Raw genomic sequence first — 18071 nt, forward strand, 5'->3', positions numbered from 1 at the left:
AAATATGTTCTGTAGAATGATAGTTTTCGTTGAGATGTGATGAGGCTACTTTGATGGCTGCACCTGCTGGGTAAAACAGAGGGCTGAATAGAGTTTCAGACTCAGTATCTACGCAAACTGTGAATCTGCTCCACAGTCCATAAACCCAGCAAAGACAAGCCAGATACACCTATTGACTTGAAATCTATTCTGTGTCTAAGTGCTTTTCTTTGCAGGGGTATTTTCCAAAACAGTTTTCTCGCTAAGTTACAATATCATGGACAGAAATAACTGCCATGGGAAGATGGTAATTGTTTTTTATTTTGGTGATTAAATCTTTTCCTAACCATTTAAAAATTCAGCTTGTTCTGAATTGAAGATTTTGTATTTTGTGTGTCCTAATTCAATTAATTTTGAAGTAAGAAGAAAAGCGTTTTCTGCTTATTTTTATCCTGATGCCTACGTCAGGGCTTGAAGCATGACCAGCAGCTCACAGAGGGGTGAGGTTAGTGGGCAAATTACAAGGTGCAGACAATGTAGGAAAGGCCAGGGCTGTGATTTGTTACAGTTTTCCTCACATGAACATCATCATGACAGATGGGTGAGGAAGTATTTTCACACTGATTTGAAGGAGCTTTGAGTCACCATATCTTACCTTAAAGAGAAGATGACTTAAAGAATTTTTGTTGGTGGTGTGGTGGTTTTTTTTTTTCTGTTTTATAGGCAGGCTATGTAATTCTGCATTAAAGTACAAAAGAAACTTAGTGATGTGGCACAATGCCGACTTTTTATGACTGTAGGCTTTTATTACCTAGGAATAAGCTAAGGAGAACAATGAACAAGCTACGTAGCTCTCACCAAGTGACATCTAATAAAGGCTTTATATCTCACTAAGATACCAGTCAAACAAGTTTAAAGAGAATACTTTACTCTTGCACTCCCATCCTGTACTTTTACTAAACATCCCTACACCACAGAAAGGAAAGGTCAGATTTCTCCCGGATGCTTCTGAGGGTGGTTCCAGTGTGGGCAGAGCCGTGCTCATTCCCATCACCTGAGATGGGTGTGAGGGAAACCATCTGCACCAAGCACAACCACCGCAGCAGGTCGGCCGCAGTTTGCAGAATGTCAGCTAAGTCTTTGTGGCACGCAGAGAAGCCCTACCATGTGCTGAGGCCAAATCTGCAGAGTTTAATTCTAATAGAGTTAACTTGCTTATATTTTGAACATCTGTGAAGTCTAATGTGAATTGAATGTTAAGTAAATCAACTTAGTTTATTAGCAGAGCATGGCATACTGCCATTTATTTCGATTCAACTTCTTTTCCACATCACATGCCTTTTGTGTATTTCACACATGCTTGAAAGATACTATTTTTGGAATAGTTTTCAAGGGGGTTGCTATGTTTATGGAACTGATACGTTTTTCCTGAAAATCTGGGTAGTTAGACCCTTGTGTGCAAAGCTCTCACAAACAGAAAAAAATCAAATCAATGAAAGTAAAACAAACCAGAAAATACATCAGTTTAATTAATTTAAAATTCTAACTTTAGGCTGTATTGGGAAGTCTTTTGGGTCAGAAAATAAGAGCTGAAAAATAATAGTAAGAAAAAATCTCCTATTTCTCAAACAATTAAAGCACATGAGCTCTTATTACTGGAGAGCTGAATGTTATGTAGTCTGCATCTCAGACAGAAGTAATTTTAGGAAGAAACTTAGGAGCTTGGGAGTAAGAAATATTTTCTCGCTATTCCTCATATTAAGAAATGAGCAGCTGCTTAAAAATGCTCAATGGTTCGGAATGTCAGCCCTAGCACAGGGATGCAACTTAGTGGAAAGACTCACAGTGAAAATCATCCAGTGCACATCTATGCTTCCGAACCAGTCCCTCCAAAGGCACGCCAGGGTGTTGTGTCACCTGCAAATGGGACATGTTAGCAGGATACAAGGACTTGCTTTTTGCTGGTAGGTCTGAGCGTGCAGACACTTCCAAAGTCTCATTAGGACACCAGTCTTTGGAAAGCTGTGATTACAAACACAGTGTAGTTTGATTTGCTGGCCCGCTTCGCCACAGGGCTGTGATCTTCAGCTCGCTGCTGTTTGGCATGGTAATATACACCTAGAGCTATAGGTTCAATAAATATATCAGAGTTAGATTGTGCCTCAGGGCAAATATTCTGTTGAATCTACTGTCCTTCCTGTTAGGTCTTGTGATGTTTTGCTGTACTCATCTACTCACCCCATAAGACATCCATGTGAGCAGCTCTGCGGTTTTATTTTCATGTTTAAACCAAGTAGCTGTAATCAGCCTTTCTATAACCTAAATTGCAGTTGTTATGACCATATTAAAGTACAACTTTACAGGCTCAGCCTGTAACTCTGCTATTAGAGGTTTAAACCTCAGCGTGGAGAAAGTCTATAATAAAAATGAAGCTGTCTTTCATATCCTGTGATTCAGCACAGCTATATTGGAGAATCGCTGGGTTTTGCATCCTGTGCTGTGACATTTGGGACCTGCCCTGTGAGCGCTGGTGGAAGGCTGCGCTCACCAGCTCAGCATTACAGCTGATACCGCAGGGATGGTGAACCACTGCCTCAGCACTGGCTTGGAGGCAAAGACATGCCGAGTGACTGTGGGGTGGTTGTTAAGGACTCCGCTCATGAACCTCATCAAAAGTGCATTGATTTCAGAGGGAATGTGGTTTTTCAGTTTTTTAGTGTTACTTAGATTAATCCCCAAGACATTCTTATTGTTTAAAGTGATAGTGAAAATATTAAGGATCATGGCGTAAGAAGGTACTAAATGCAGGAACAGAACCTTTTGAGGGCAATAACTTGCCTTATGGCAGCTAGTAGAGCACTACATTACTACTTAAATAAAGATACAGGAATAAATGTTTTATCCCTTATATGCTGTAGGAATAACACTAAGAATGATGTAGGAGTGATCTTTTTAACAGTTTGTTTCTAAAGCACATTTACTTGAGGGTACTTCAGTTTAGTAATTACCTCTCAGTGGTAATTCCTACATTTAAAAGTCACCGTGAATAACCTCTCTTCCTTCTGTTCCAAATATAAGAAGCACAAAACAAGCTTTGCAGTCTGAAAACCTAGGAACCAAACTCTGAAATAGCTCCAGCTGTGACGCCCAGGAAATCAGCCAGTCTGCTTCCAGCTCCTGTGTCATTAAAAACTCCAGCCTATCAATAAAAGGAACAGACGCTTTATTTATCTTCCCAGAGAGTACTGATACACATCTTAAATATCTCTTATTACATCAATACACTGTCAAAGTGAATCCCTTAGTAGTAGTCACTGAAACAGTGACACTGCACCAGTTACTAAAGATGTTCTTAAAGCTATTCTAAAAGTGACACTTGAAAGCAAAGGTCTGATAGCAATTTTTAAATTAGATCAGATTTTTGAACAGGTGGTTGGCAGGTCTGTCTCCCATGCTGATGGAGTTAATGCCTTTGATTCACTAGGCACTATTTTTTCAGTCGTCTTAGAGTAGCATGAAAACTGGTGATTGTTTCTCATAGATCACTTGTTTGCTTGGATTTGGGGGATTCAGGTTTCTTTTTTTCCACTTGCTTCAGGGGTTATGGTAGGAAAGACTTCAGTCATAAGTTTGCTATTTCTTGGTACATCTGGACAATGTATTATTTGATTCAAAAGCTAAATTAAAAATGAGGGGAAAAAAAGCTTCAGTTCAAGTGAAATGCAGGTTTTTTCTGTTTTTTCTGAAAAATAAAATCAGTTTATGTTAATGCAAAATATTTTATTTAGCCTAAATGTTTCACTTAGTAGTTATTTTGTCCTCTAAAATATTTTTAAATGAGAACTTTATTTTCAAGATAAAAACAATGTTTTGATTCGGAAATGTCAAAATAAGCTCTAAATTCTACTTGTTTTTACCCTTAAAGCTATTTTAGCTATTCACAGATTTGAAAAATAATTATTATTTCTCTGAAAATGTTGATGTGAATTTAGGATTTGCATAAAATGCCGTTTTAATGCCTTGCCCTCACGTTTCCAACATAACTGCAGATACACCTAGTATAATAGTAGGGGACTGAATCTTATTTTCTGTCTACGTAAGGCTTGCAAAATGCACATTTCCTAATACATTGCAAGGAAGCATCATAGAAATTGTCCTGATAGGTATCAAATTTAAATGATCTTCTCTTCGTTATCTAATTTATACCATGTACCTCAATTCTATGTCCTGTTTTTTCTCCTCCTTTTGTTTTTATTTTATTTGACACGATTATCATTCAGACTTACCTATTTTAAAAGATCATTTTTAAAGCTAATTTTTTTTCAGATTTTTCTTCTGGTTTTGTAACATAATTTTTTTGTAATAAATATATTCTAAAGCTAAATGATGGCAAGCAATATTTGGACTGACAGAATTTGAAAATACTGAAGTATCTCACCTATGTGTAAGATCATGCTTCTGCTTTTTTGCTTTTTCTAACATAACTACTACTTCAATATAAAAGATATTCAGTTAGAATGTTTCTGATTTGCCTTCAAACTGCATTAGGTTAGCTTTATAATGTAATCTAAAGTCTAGTCTCTGTATACTTATCTCTTTCCTTATACATAGCTATAGCTTTTAAAAAAGACTAGGGAATCTGAATATTAAAATTAAGGTACCTTTATGAGGACTTCATTTCAAAGGCTTTAAGGTTGTCCCATAACTCAAAAATACATTCATAAGTGTGTTATGTATACATAAACAGATATAACTGATATAGAGATTTTAACAGAGGGTGTTTTAAATAATGCTATGAAACAACATAGATGCACAACGTTATTTACTTTTTTTTAAAAGTAATCATAGTTGTGTGTTGGCAGGATTTATTTCACATGATTTTCATAGCATTCCTGGTTATAATTCAGATCAAGATTGCACTTTTATTGTATAGAAACACTTCGGGTTTTGTATAAAACTGGTTGGTTGGACAGAAACCAGCACATCAGACTAAGAAATTATGCTGTGAACTCCAGAATTAGAGAAGCCTGTTACCCTCCCAATGTGTGTCTCTTGGTTGACTGACTTCGGCTTTAAAAAAGATGCAACTTCAAAATAAGGCTTTTCTTGTGACTAATACATTCACCGGGTTTCAGTCTTGGGTGGCTGATATGGGATTCTCTGGTGGCTTATAGGGGGTGGTCTCTTGCTGTTACGTCTCCTTTGATTGTTCTTGCAAGGTCTTTCTTTCTCCTCTCTCTCTCCAACTGTCTATTTTTACAAAACTGGTAGGAACATAATTATTGTTGTAAACTCTCAGGCTGTGTCAAATCTGGTCGAACCAGCTGGCTAGTTTTCAAAAGTCCATGCAGGACAGGAGACAGAGGCACACAGAGACAGGACGATAGCATAAGCTTTCTTGTGTTGGGAATCAGTGAAATCAACAATAGCCACAAACTTTATTTCCTGAGATCCTGTGAATTCTGTAAAGCTGTGTCAGAAGTACTCCAGTTATCCAGCTGAAAAATGCAGTGATGGACTTTTCTGTTCCAACAGATTTCAGTGGCATGCTCTTATAATGGACCCCCTGCCTCTTTGTCACAGCAGCATCTGCTTATTATGCTTGAGAAACCTGGCATGGTCTTGAGCCACCATTTCACACAATTCTACAACGTGGTAACTTCTTTCTTCCCTTGTTCTTTTTCTTTCATGAATTTGCCAATGTGGCAAGCGCCTCAGATGGTTTGGATGCTTCAGGAATGGGGCTTGTAAGGTGAGGAAGGTCTCAAGCGTCTTCTGTTCAGCCTTCCTGGCCATAAAGACTTTTTTTAGTATAGGTTTGAAATTCAACTGCAAATGTTTTACCTTGAGGCTTAGGACATTCTGGAGATTCAAGACTTAAGAGATTCTTCTAATTTTATCTCTAATGTGTCTTGGACCTTTAATGTAAGGAACCCCCCTTAGTTTGCAAAGACCATTAGTAACGTGTGCAGGCAGGCCAGCTGTGCTCAAGGCATTTTCCAGTGGTGTTCCACTGCATTTAACATTTGTGGTTCTGTGGCCAGGGTATGTGGTCAGGGTATTAATTCACAGCATTTCTGGAGAACAGCATCCTGGGTGGGCTGTAGAAGGAAGTGATGGAACTAGTCATTAATTAAATTCTCCCTTCTGCAGACAGCCCTAGCCTTGAAGGACCTGTCTCTTAGTGAACAAGCAGCAAAGAAAATACTGATTTATGGAAGTTAATCCAGCAAGCTGGACACTGATGTGTTATTCACTAGATTGACCCCTCCCTGGAGCTTTGCTTGACAGACTTGTTTGGGAATGGGAGAGGGCAGCTCTCCTATCCTGGAGCTGCTTCTGTTTCTAAAGTTCCACTTCATATCCCATGTTTAAATTTTGCTGTGGCGTAAGTATTACCACAGTGAGAGAGAAGCAGGCAAGCTGAGGACTTGAGTATTGACACCTTGTTAATAGCACTGCTCCGTGTGAAAGCTTTCTAACTAAAGTTTGCTTGCAACAGTGTAGTTTTTACTTACTTGCACTAAAAATAACTCTTGTTAGGATTTGTACTAACAGTAATTGTTTTTCTTGATCGAAGTGCTAGTTATAGGATACGTATTTCATATTAGGCCTATAAAATATATCGTCTTCCAGTAATGGGAGAATTGGGGAGGCTCAGAGGTGGCAATAGCAGGAGAAACAAAAAACAAAGCTGTAGGATTACAGTGTTGCTGTCAGCCCTTTCAACTTGAACTACTGTATTTTTACCAGCTGCTTCTTGAATGTGCTGGGGAGCAGTTTGAGGGAAGAGAAACAGAACCTGGAGCAGGCACGAACTTACCCAAACCACTGTGGCTCCAATTTTAGAAATGAAAATAAATATCGAACATACATATAATCATATACAATGGCAAAGACAGACACAATGACGTCTCAGGCTTTCTCTGTGGTGCTACTGGCATGCAGTAGAGTAATTGCCACATTATCCAGCTCAATTTGAATGGAACTGAGTCAAATTTAATTAGCTCCTGTCTTTAGAGCATTTCTTCACCCACAGTACTTGCAGTCTTTAGGGTCCTGCTGTGCAACTGTCATGTTCTGCACAAAATGCAAGCTGTTAGGGGAATCCCATTATGAAACCTGCCCTAGTTTACCGTTATGTACTATGACTCCTACACTAGCAGTGGTCCAGTTTTTGTTTGTCTCTTTCTTCTAGGATATCTTTACATCCTTATTTCACATGGTACTGCATGGCAGCCTGGCTGGCCCAGCCCTTAAGCCTTGGAAATGTCCTTCATGGATTAGACCATATTTAGACTCTGAGTGTTTTCTTGCAGATTTTTGTTCCATATCTGTCCACAGTCATTGCCACACTGCCTTTACCAAATTACTTGTCACCTCATCTACTCAGAAATTTTTTGCTTCTCATTCATTGATCAAATGCTATTGAACAGTAAATACCATTTTGGATTTTAGTTCTCTTATTTTTGTGAAGAAGTGCTACAAAGTAATAAGTTTAAAATGCTACTTTATTATTTTAGTTTTATGTTTAACCTAAGTACAGTCTTCTAAAATTACAGAACGCTTTCCTAATTCTAATGATAGACGTCACAAAATTGCCCACCAAACTTAAGGAAGGTGCTCTATTTCAAATTCAAAATCGCTGTTCAAATTATACTGAGTATGACTGGAATACTTCCAGAACATTTTAATTACACCTAAATGATAGGAAAATATTTTTTAAAATACAACCTTAAAAATCTACAGAAATAGTTGTGGAACTTTGAATGCTTAATTATTCCTTCTATTCCTGGCTTTTTGCAAAAGTATAAAAAACCCCACTGATTTGTTCTACTTAAAGCTGCTGATGTAGCTCATGTTAAACAGATTAAATACAAATTTGGTGTGACTGCATTTCAAATCACATGGTAAAACTAAAATGTGGATAGAGCAGATAACTGTTAAAGACTAAAACTTCAGAGCATTAAGTTGTGCAATGAATGCTTGAGGTGTGGTTTTGTCTCATGCAGGGCTCTTCAGCTCGGCTGGTCACCAGCTTTAACAACGTGTGACTGTTCCCCCGGCTGTTGAGCCCTCCTTGCTCTGGGAGGGACTTGTTCCTTCTCGGCTGTGTCCTGCCTGGTCAGTTCCAGCAATGGAGAGAGGGAGAGCTTTACCATCCAGCCCCCAGCCAAAGCATTGCTTGCTCAAGTTTTTAAGTTTCTAAAAAGACCTAAGACCAAAATTTTCATGAGTTGATTAAACTATGTTAATGGGGTGATGAGACCAATTTCAAACTTGTTTGGCATAGAACATGTACTTAATGGTTTCTTATCCTCATCTTGAATGAACAGCAGAAATGGAATCCTCCAGTATCAATAAATATTAATTCAGACTATTAAATACATGCCCCATTTTAGCTACATGAATTGTTAAACTGAAGTCTAAAAGGATGGCTGTCCTTACAAGCTGAAAGAATATAAACCATTTAAGAAATAACAGTTTATCTAAGCTCATCTATTTACATATTTATTGGATCTTTCTTACAGTATAATCTCACACCAATAACAGAATATCACTCTCATCCAGATGTCTTGTGAGTCTTTTTCCTTGCTCAGTTCTGTTTTAGACACTCTTTTGAGGTACTCATAGGGAATGTCTCTTGTTCCTTTGTCAACGTTGCCCCCAAAACATAAGTACAGGCAAGTGAGTGCAATAGGAGAGGGATTTGAAACAGTTAAGCCAATACAAGAGTAGTCACAGGAAAATTGTTTCTTTCAGAAGGTGCTTAATCACTCTCTGATGACCATTGAAATTGATTCCGTTTGCACAAACGTGGCTCTAATCAGAGCGAATACTGAAATAAACTGTACCTCAGTGGCCATTTGTACAACTGGCTTTGCACAAGTGCCCTTGGTTTTATTTTTTTTTCTTGGAAACATTTTCCTTTTTGTCTGTCTTAATTAGATTTATGAGGTCGTATACTGCAACACTGATTCCCTTTTTTCCCAAGAAGATTTTGAGCTGCCAAGGTACACCTTGAAACTCCTATTTTTTTATGAGCTTAGATGACACAATGTAGATGCTTCTTGCTCAGTGCAAACCATTTACTTACTCACCGTTGTTTCACCATCTTTCAAGGAAATCACCACAGGCTGAATGTGTCAGGTACTCTTCCCAGGTTTTATTGCAGTTATTTGCTATGATGAAATCATAAAGTACGTCACCTTCTTGCTCAAATTCTGTAGGTCTTTATCTTGAATTCTTCTGATCTTTTAAATAATTTTTTCTGTAAACAATTCTATTCTTTCTTTCACATTGGTTCACCTAGAACGCAATTCAGTCTTTGCTCATTAGAAACCAATCGAGCCTCATAATAGTTGTCCTTCCTAAGCAGCATGGCTAGCCAAAATAGCCTACATGTTTTCCTAGTTAGGATAGGAAATTGTAAGGAAATAAGAGTCCTTTGATGCCATTAAATCTGTTTTCAGGATCTGTGATTGCAGTTCCTGCTTTCTCAAGCATGGGAGAATTCAAAACACAAGAGTATCTTCCTGTTGCAGCCTCTTTCAGCCAGCACCCAGTACAAAGGCCTCTGACTTTCCTGGGCAGGCTTCAGCGCTGCTTTGAGCTTTGTCATTATGTTGTTCCTGGGCTTTGCCTTTATTTCTTCTGAACTGTCTCCTACCTACTGCTGAGCTCCGTGGGCAGCCTGCAGAACCTTCTCTGCTGGTAGTGTTCAAACTGCTGAGCAACCTTGTATTTATCTTTGGTTTGCCAAAGAAACATTTGCTAAGTATTCTTTTGCAGTCCTTATTACTGAAAGATGGTGGTTAAGTCCCGCAATTTCAACCCAAGTGACAAACACTATATGAAGGACTATCTCAGGAGGATGTGGGAGAATGATCACTTCTACTTGTTCCAAATAAGACCTACATATTCTTAACATAAGAAACTTGTTGCTCTTACAGTGAAACTATTTGTATTAAAATTTTATTCAAAATGGTGTTTCCAAGTGCATCTAAGACAGCTAGTGGCAGGTCTTAGTGAAATGCCATTGTCCCTGCAATGTTTGAAAACATAGAAGAAAGCTTCAACAATTTTGTCCCTGCTTTGTATTAGAAAAACAAAGCGTTAGAAAAAAATGTATCATTAATAAGATTTTCTTTTTATTGCAAAATCATTATTAAGGCCAATGTGAAACTGTATCACAGATTTTGAATCAAGTTGTGAGATATTCTGGGTGTTGTAATTCCCAGTTAAGCCAAAGTCAATTGGGATGTTTGGGAGAATGCATAAATTTCACCATTGATTTTAGTAAGAAATCAGTGAAACAATAATTTTAAAAGAGTTAAGTATTTAGACTTCTAAGTAATTGTTACACAATTTGGAAGCAACAGTTACCAAGTATCAGAGCTCTTTAGTGCTCTTCTCATTATTTTGTGTGCTTTTTACATAAGCTCTGTGGAAATAGCTGTGCTAGAACTGGACAGTCATCCAAATTCTGTCTTTAACAGATAAGTTAGAGCCAGTGCTTTTATTCGAACCAACAAACGAGAGAACTGGATACACGCAACACTGCTTGCAAAACTGCAGCTCTTACCGCCTGAGGCTACCGATGACGGGCATCGTTTCCTCCGTCTGGAGGAGCCGCCGTGAGTTACAGCCCGGGGGTGTGCGCGGGAACCCGGCGGGCTCAACCCGGGGCCCTGTGCAGACGTGTGGAAAAACCACGCACTTGCTGGCGGTGCGGGGAGCCGCGCTGCGCGTTTCCCGCGCGGAGGAAGCGGCAGCAGGGGAGTGCGGGCAACCCCGCTGCGTCCCTTTGGTTGGGCTTGATCTGTACCTGATCGGGAGGGGTTAAGAACATGATTTTTAAAAGGAAGAAGGGGGGAGAATTAATGTTTGGCATTGCTGTTGCTTCCGGCTGTCAGAGCCACGATCTCCACCCGGGATCTGTGCTGCTCTGCGGTGAAGCCGTGGCTGTCGCTACCTCCGCCGCGTTAGCCGCCCGGGGTTTGAAAATAGCGCGCAGCGCCGGCAGCTCGGCGCTCACGATCCTTCGGGGACCCGTGTCCCTCCTTCAGCGCCCACCGCCAGCCCTCATCCCGGCGCCCACAGCCGCGGCTGTTCCCCCGGCGGCGGAGCCGGTGAGTGACCCGCACCCCCCGGCGCTGCGCCGCGCTGCCCCGCGCCCACGGCCGCCAGGGGGGACCGGGCAGCGGCTGCCGGCCCCGCGCCCGCCCGCCTCCCGACATGGTATCACCCGAAACCCGTATCCCGCCGTGGCGTGGTATATCCCGGCGCGGGAGGCGCTTCCCCAGGCCGGGCGCGCCCGCCGCCCCCCAGCCCGCTCGTCCCCCGCGCCGAGAGGAACAAGGGCGCGCCCGCCGCTCCCTCTCTTTGTGTGCGAGCAGGCAGCGCCGCGCGGGCGGGCCCGAGACACAGCGCGGCGGAGGGCGCCGGGCAGCGTGAGAGGCGGCGAGCGGCGCGGGCGGGCGGGCGGGCGGCGGTTTGGAGGGCCGCCGCGGGGGCGGGCGGAGGGTGGAGTGAGGAACGCGGGGCGGCGGCGGAGGCAGCGGCGGGTCGGGGGGCGGGGAGGGAGGCAGGCAGGCCGGCCGGCCGGCGGGCGGATAATGATGGCGTGGTGTACGCGGCCGCTGGGCGGCCGGCAGCGCTGAGGGGAAGGAGCAGGCGGGACCCCCGCCCCCAGGTAGGCTGACTCGGGAAGTTTGGGGCGAGGTGCCGGGGCGGCTCTGCCGCGCGCCCCGCAGGCCCCGCAGCGCTGAGGCACCGCCACGGGGGAGCCCCAACTTCGGGCCGAAACTTGGGGCTTCCGCGCAGCGCGGAGGCGCCCGGGCCCCTGCGCCCCGCCGAGCCACCGCTTGTGCGGCGGGGTCCGGCCCGGGCCCAGCCTCCGTGGGCAGCAGGAAGGGCCGGGCGCTGTCCCCCCGCGCTGCCGGGCCCGAAACGGCCGTTGGCGGGAGGGGCGGGCAGCCGGGAGCCGCGGGGGGGTCGCCCGCCGCCGCTGCATCCCGCGCCGGAGCCGCCAGGTCGGTGCAGCTGGGGCTCCGCGTCCCGGCGGACACAATGGGCTTTATCCCGCGGGCAGGTCTCGGGCGGCGTTTCCCACCCCGAGTTTCGGATTCGTGTCACACGCCGGCGAGGCCTCGAGTTAATGGGAACTCTCTCTTTCTGCAGATGGCTTTCCGGATACCGCGATCCGCACCGGGGATAATACCCGATGTGGCCATTTACACGCTTTGATTTCTTTCTCTCCACGTCTGCTCCCCAGCGCTCCATTTCCGTGAGGGTGGGGAGGCTGGCCCAGTGAAAGGCTGCTTTCCGCATCTCCTGGGGGATCGCATCTGCCTGGTGTTGGAGGGTGAAGGCTTTGTGCCTGGGAGCCGTCGTTGCCATTCTTCTTCGGGAGTCGAGGGAGCTTTCTCTCTGACAATGATGAAAACCGAAGGCAAAGGGGAAAGGACTTTAAGAAGTGCTTCCCCACACCGAAATGCCTATAAATCTGATTTCCATGCTATCAAATGCTCTTTTGATGGCATAAACAATCCTGAAAATGCTTCCAACAAAACAGGCTTGCATCAGAAGCTGAGCACCTCTGCCAATGGAGGGGGGAATGACCCACACAGTCGAGGCAGAGCTGCCACTTATGGCAATAGGGTACACAAGATCAAAAATATGTTTCTGCAAATGGGAGGCTCTTCTTCCACACCTTCTTGTGAAAGCAGTCCACCTGCTGAGACCAAGTTAATCAGCCGGGCCACGGCAGCAGAGTACGGACCTTCTCCAGGTAGCCCATCTTTCCTCATTGTCCAAAAAAATAATCTTCTTAATACAAGTACCAGCCCCTGCGGCAGTCCTGTGGATTCGTTGTCTGTGCCTTCCGCTGCTGACAAGGTCATTCGTAGCAACAATGAGGCAGACTTGGACAAAGTTGCCTTGGCAGAAAAGTTTTCAGAGACCAGGAAGCTATTTGAGAGAAATATAAAACAACGCAGCTCAGTGGATAGATACTCCCCCAGCAAATGTGAAAGAAGTGAGGATAAGCGAAGAAGTGGTTCAGCTTCTGATTCCAGCAATGTGGTGGACCACTTCAGTTTTGATGAAGAAGCGAGTCTTCCAGTTACACTGGAGAAAGTTGAACATCAAGGTAATGAGGAGTCGAAGCAGCAACATCCCACTAGTGGTTCCAAATCCTCCTTCCTGAATGCAGGGCCCATTTCAAGGAGGCTGGAAAGCTTTCTGGGCGACAGTGATACTGAAGAATCCAAAGAAATTTCCAAAAATGATAGTCCTTTGAATCAGGACCCTTTGAAAGGCCACTATAGTTTGGATTCATCTGCTGTTGCTGAAGGTTGTCCGGAGGAGGCTGTGTCCACCAAAGTGTCAGTGATCCCCAGAGATGAGCTGAGCGAGGTCCTTGGCAAAGACAAAAGAGAGCAACTGGTACTTGAGAGAAGCCTGTGGGATATGGGCGGTACACCTGGTCAGGAGGCTCAGCGGAGATCAGGTACTGTTCTCTCCCAGGTTTCCCCTGTGGCAGGGACTTGCGCAGAACTGGTTGCACGAGATGAAACCTCAGGGCATGAAAAAGGTTTGGAGAAAGATCACATTGTTCAAGAGGATCAACCACTCAGATGTCAAGTACAGGAAGGCAAGAAGAGCGACTACTCCTTGGATGTAGTAGAAGAGTTTACAGAAGGCAGCGAGACCAATTGGGAGGAAGAAAGAGAGGGGATGTCTGTGAAAGATGGTCCAGTTACACGAGTTCAGGATGTTCTAGAGCAGGAAGGGGATACTGAGGAACAGGAGCAAGTGGTAGAAAAGCAGAGTGAGAACTTCAGTGCTTTCGGCATAGAGAATGCAGCTTTTGATGATGACAGGGATATAGAGCCAGAAAACCAAGGGCCTGAAGGCAAAGAAATTTTAGAGGGAGAGGAGGAGGAGTATATGTATGACAGTGAATATGAGGAGTTTCCTGGACTTTCTGAAGAAGAAGATCCTGAGCCAGACCGAAAAGTCAAATTCTCAACAGCTCCTATAAAGGTAAGGACCTTTGAATTTTTCTTATTTTATTGTTTCACAGTCAGAAGTACCCAGGAAATACATTTTTGTGGTGTTTTTTTCAAAGCCCTAAAACCCCTTAAAATATAAGTTTATAGCTTTTATTCAAAACTAAATGAGAGGGAAGTTATAACCTCTCTGCAAAATTTATAAGTTAGTCACAAGTGATTTGTGAGTCACGGCAGCTTCATGAGCTAGTCAGTATAGCGAAACACCTGAGATTTTACTTAATGGGCATTTGCAGGAACATTAAACTTTTAGGAATAGATGTAAACAAATGTGGTCTTTAATACTTGCCTTTGTTTGTTCAAAATTGAGGCACTCCATTAGGAAGGTTTTTTCCAGTTTTGCTTGTACAAAAGTTCTAAAAAGAACAAAACAAAAACCTCATAGCAGACCTTCAGATTCAACTTCAAACTGGTTTTCAGAAGTAACTGTGAGAAAATATCAAATGTTTTATTCCTTTTATGTAAGATTTTTAGAATTCTCTCTAATAATAGCCATACATGTGTTGTTTGTTTTTTTTACTGGCTTAGTGAACAAGCTGTGTGAGTGTTAACACAATTACTTCGGAGCTATGAAGTTGCAGAAGTAGAACTTACAGGGCAGACTGGATAATGGGTACTGTAAGTTAAAACACTAACGAGTTAGAAAGACTTAGGTGTCTGATCTTCCTCTACCAAAAATACCCACAAAATAAGTCATTCCACAATTCAAACCATGTTTACCTATAGTCTCATTGCAGACTTCAGTTATTCTAGTCCTTCTTAACGTTTGTGAGGAAATTTGGGAGATGCACACCACGATGGAATTGGAAACTGTCCAGACTTTCTCAAGCATGCTTCTCTTCTTCTAGTATTACATGGATGAAAAATAGTGTCTTTAGTAAACAATTTTTACACTTTGTTTCTACGGAGTCAGGACTCATTTTTACTGATCACAGGGATGTAAAAATTCCAAGTCCTGTACTTCCTGCAGTGGAGAGCTGTAATTTCCCAGTTTGTTAAACACATGCCTGTTCTGTACCCCAGAAAATGTTTTGGGTGTGGCAAAATTAAGAGTTTTTTTACGTGTGGGTTTTTTATAGTCTCTCCATAGCTAGACCGACTTTAAATGGGTTTCTTGCAGTTGATGCTGCTTTAGTGGTGACCTGGAGCGCTGAAGAAGAGAGTGCCACGATGGGGAAACTGCATAATGAGTGGTGCGGGCTGTGAGAGAGCCGGAGGGGCATCAGTCCATTTCCTCTCGCATTTGTGCACTGAGTATCTGAGGAGAGTGCTGTGTAGAGTCTACTGTAAATGTGTGTTCGTTGAGTGACTGCTGGTTGCCTGCTGTAGGCAGGGTTTTACTGATCACTGCTGAAATCCTACTGAAGCAGTGGCTCTAACAGACTTTTCCTGCCTTCTCTGTTACGTCTGTGCTAGACTTAGTTCAAACCGTTAGCAGAGATCTCTGTGCCAACTGTGATGGAAGCTCTCCTGGAGACAAACCTCACTTTCTGGTAACTAGCACTGTTCAATTACAGCTGCTTCTCTGAAAGCCACAGGATCCAACCTGTACCAGATCAGCAATTACACAACCAAGAGATGAATGGTTAGTAGAAACTGTTAGCAGTTTTCCATTAAAACTAACATAGTTCTTGCCATAATGCCCCACTTGGATTGGCAGAATAAACTGTACTTAATAGCAATATGATCAGTGAACTTTCTTTATAAGGCCCTAAAATTGAAGCTTGTGCTAGTTGCCTTTATCCCTTTTCAGTGAAACTTGACTATATCTTTTCTATAATGGGTGTAGGGATCTCTTCCTCTATGTCATTTTCAATAGCTTTTTTCCCTCTGTTCCACATGCCGAAGCAATGATTTATTTTCCCTTGTCTGTCTCTTTGTTTCATATTTTCTATGATACTTGGTGGGAATGAGTCCTGGTATATGGTTTTTGGCTTTTGTGTTCTGTAAAATACATCATTCCAACTTCTTGTGCACTTCCCCAGAATTGTTTTTAGTAATGTACATTTAATATCTCATTAACTTTTTAGAAAAATCCCACTCTTACTTCACAGAAGGAAATCTCTCATTTGACTTTTTGCATAGATTTTAGTGCATCTTAAATTGGAAGAGGAAATAAAAATCCTGAATGGTAGCAAAAGATTATTCCTAGTCCCCACCATAGGTCAGAGCAGTACCATAGTGAGAAAGTAGCTTCTTTCTTCAGCTTTATTTAGACTAATAAGTTGGACTGAAATGTGAGTGCCATTCCAGACATCCATAGCCACAGAGAAGGGCTGTGTTTCTTCTCCTCTTGGGCACTCCTGAGAGGCCAGGCTGGCCTTGGCATTCTTGCTGTTTTCCTTCTGCACCTCTTTAGTGATTATGAAGAAACCATCTCTGTCTTTGGCAGTTGCTGTTCAGCAGGTGTCTGGTAGAGTTGGAGAATTCAAAACATGCAAAAGGTGTTTGGGCAAGAAAAAACATCTCCTCAAATCATCAAAGTTCTGCAGCGATGGAGCTCTGATATTTGATGTACCCAAAAGGGAAGCTGGATATGTATGTAGGTAATGGATGTAATTTACACACGGGCACCCTAAAAACAGTGTTTAGGCTGCAGCAGCAAAGAGAACTTGATTAATATCTGTGTTTGGAAGTTTCTAGTTGGTTGTGAAATTGGCAGGGCTTTTCAGTGGAAGGAGACTGTGGAGCTCCCAGGGGATGTGTGAGGGAGCTGTAACACTGTTAGCCCTGCATCTGACCTGTGCTGGAGATTCGTAATTGTTGACATCTGTAGCAGGGCTTAAGAACATAATTTAATCTGATAATTTCAGGAAAGACAGAACATAATTACGCAAATACTCCATTATTTTGAGTTGCTCTATGCCTGTGAAAATAAGCATAGATGAGACTTTTGAAAATAAATGTTTCAGTTCTGTAGAAGATGGTGATAAATGAGGTCTGGGAAGATTTCGTACTTCCAGTGGGTGACCTGACTCTTTTGAGTTCCGCTGCTGTTTGATCTCTGCAAACCTTAAGGAACATTATGTCTCGGTTGCTTGTTTTTCCTGCGGTAGTGAAGAAAGTCATACTGTACAGTTATTAGCAGAACTTCACAGACTGGATTTGTGTTATGGTACATGAGCTATTTTTAGTCTCTTGTTGCCACATATGAAGCCAGTAAGGAATGTAAAGCACACTCAGCTGTCCAAGATATTTGCAAGGGAACTGATTTTGTCTTGAAGTTTTCTAAGTAAACTGTGTAAACAATCAGCATTACAGACAGTGCAAATAATGTCAGGTAACTGTGCTGTCATCCCTTTATATTTGACTTTGCTTTTGTAATGTAAAGGTTAAACTCACTTTCAATTATGTGATTACCTTGAAAGGCTTTAATTAACATAAGTGTAATGACTGACTGCTGTTTGACATTTTTAATTTTGAAATTTTCCATTGGGAAAACAAATGCCTGTTTCCAGTTTGACTTCTTGAGATGATTTTGCTTCTGACTCTGTCAAACTTTGTCCTCAAAACCTTTAATAGCACTGTGACTAAGTTCTGCAATGATTTATGGTGGTTCTTAGAAATTCTGTAGCCCAGGTGAACTGAAAAGATAGTACAGCTGCTATTGGCTTCTGTGTGTTTAATTAGCAGCGTTATCCAGTTTATGTTGCATGGGAGTGTCTGTTCCCACCTTTTTGTGAATGATACTTTCTTTTAAGATTATTAAGCTAAGAACACAGGTTTGGTTTTTTTGTTTTGTATGTGGTTTTGTTTGTTTTTAAAAGGCAAAGAAAAAACCCAAACCTTCCTAAAGCCTTTACTTTTCTATGTGTCACAGTTGAGCTACAAGTTTAAACTTAAATAAGGAAACTGAAAGCAGTTTCATAGCTCTGAAGTTCTGAAGCTCAGTTTATCCCTTGCATCAACATTACAATGTCTGTAACTTAACAGCATAACAACTTTTCTCCATATTTTTATCTCAAACTCTCCATGGTACTTTTCAGCGACTTTTCACAAAAATAACCCTGTTATGTT

General features: G+C 42.3%; 1 protein-coding gene across 1 annotated transcript in view; it reads left to right on the plus strand.

Moving 5' to 3' along the window:
• Window positions 1–12417: 12417 nt before the first annotated feature.
• Window positions 12418–18071, plus strand: part of LOC308041752 (neurabin-1-like) — a gene marked incomplete at both ends in the record, with an annotated part of 39640 nt that continues 33986 nt past the window's right edge. The window contains one exon of the mRNA XM_080346657.1: window positions 12418–14028. Within this exon, the coding sequence (XP_080202783.1) occupies window positions 12418–14028 (1611 nt within the window). The remainder of the gene's footprint in view (window positions 14029–18071) is intronic.

Source organism: Nesoenas mayeri, assembly GCF_963082525.1.
Source record: "Nesoenas mayeri genome assembly, chromosome: 6".
In the NCBI taxonomy this organism is placed as follows: Eukaryota; Metazoa; Chordata; class Aves; order Columbiformes; family Columbidae; genus Nesoenas; species Nesoenas mayeri.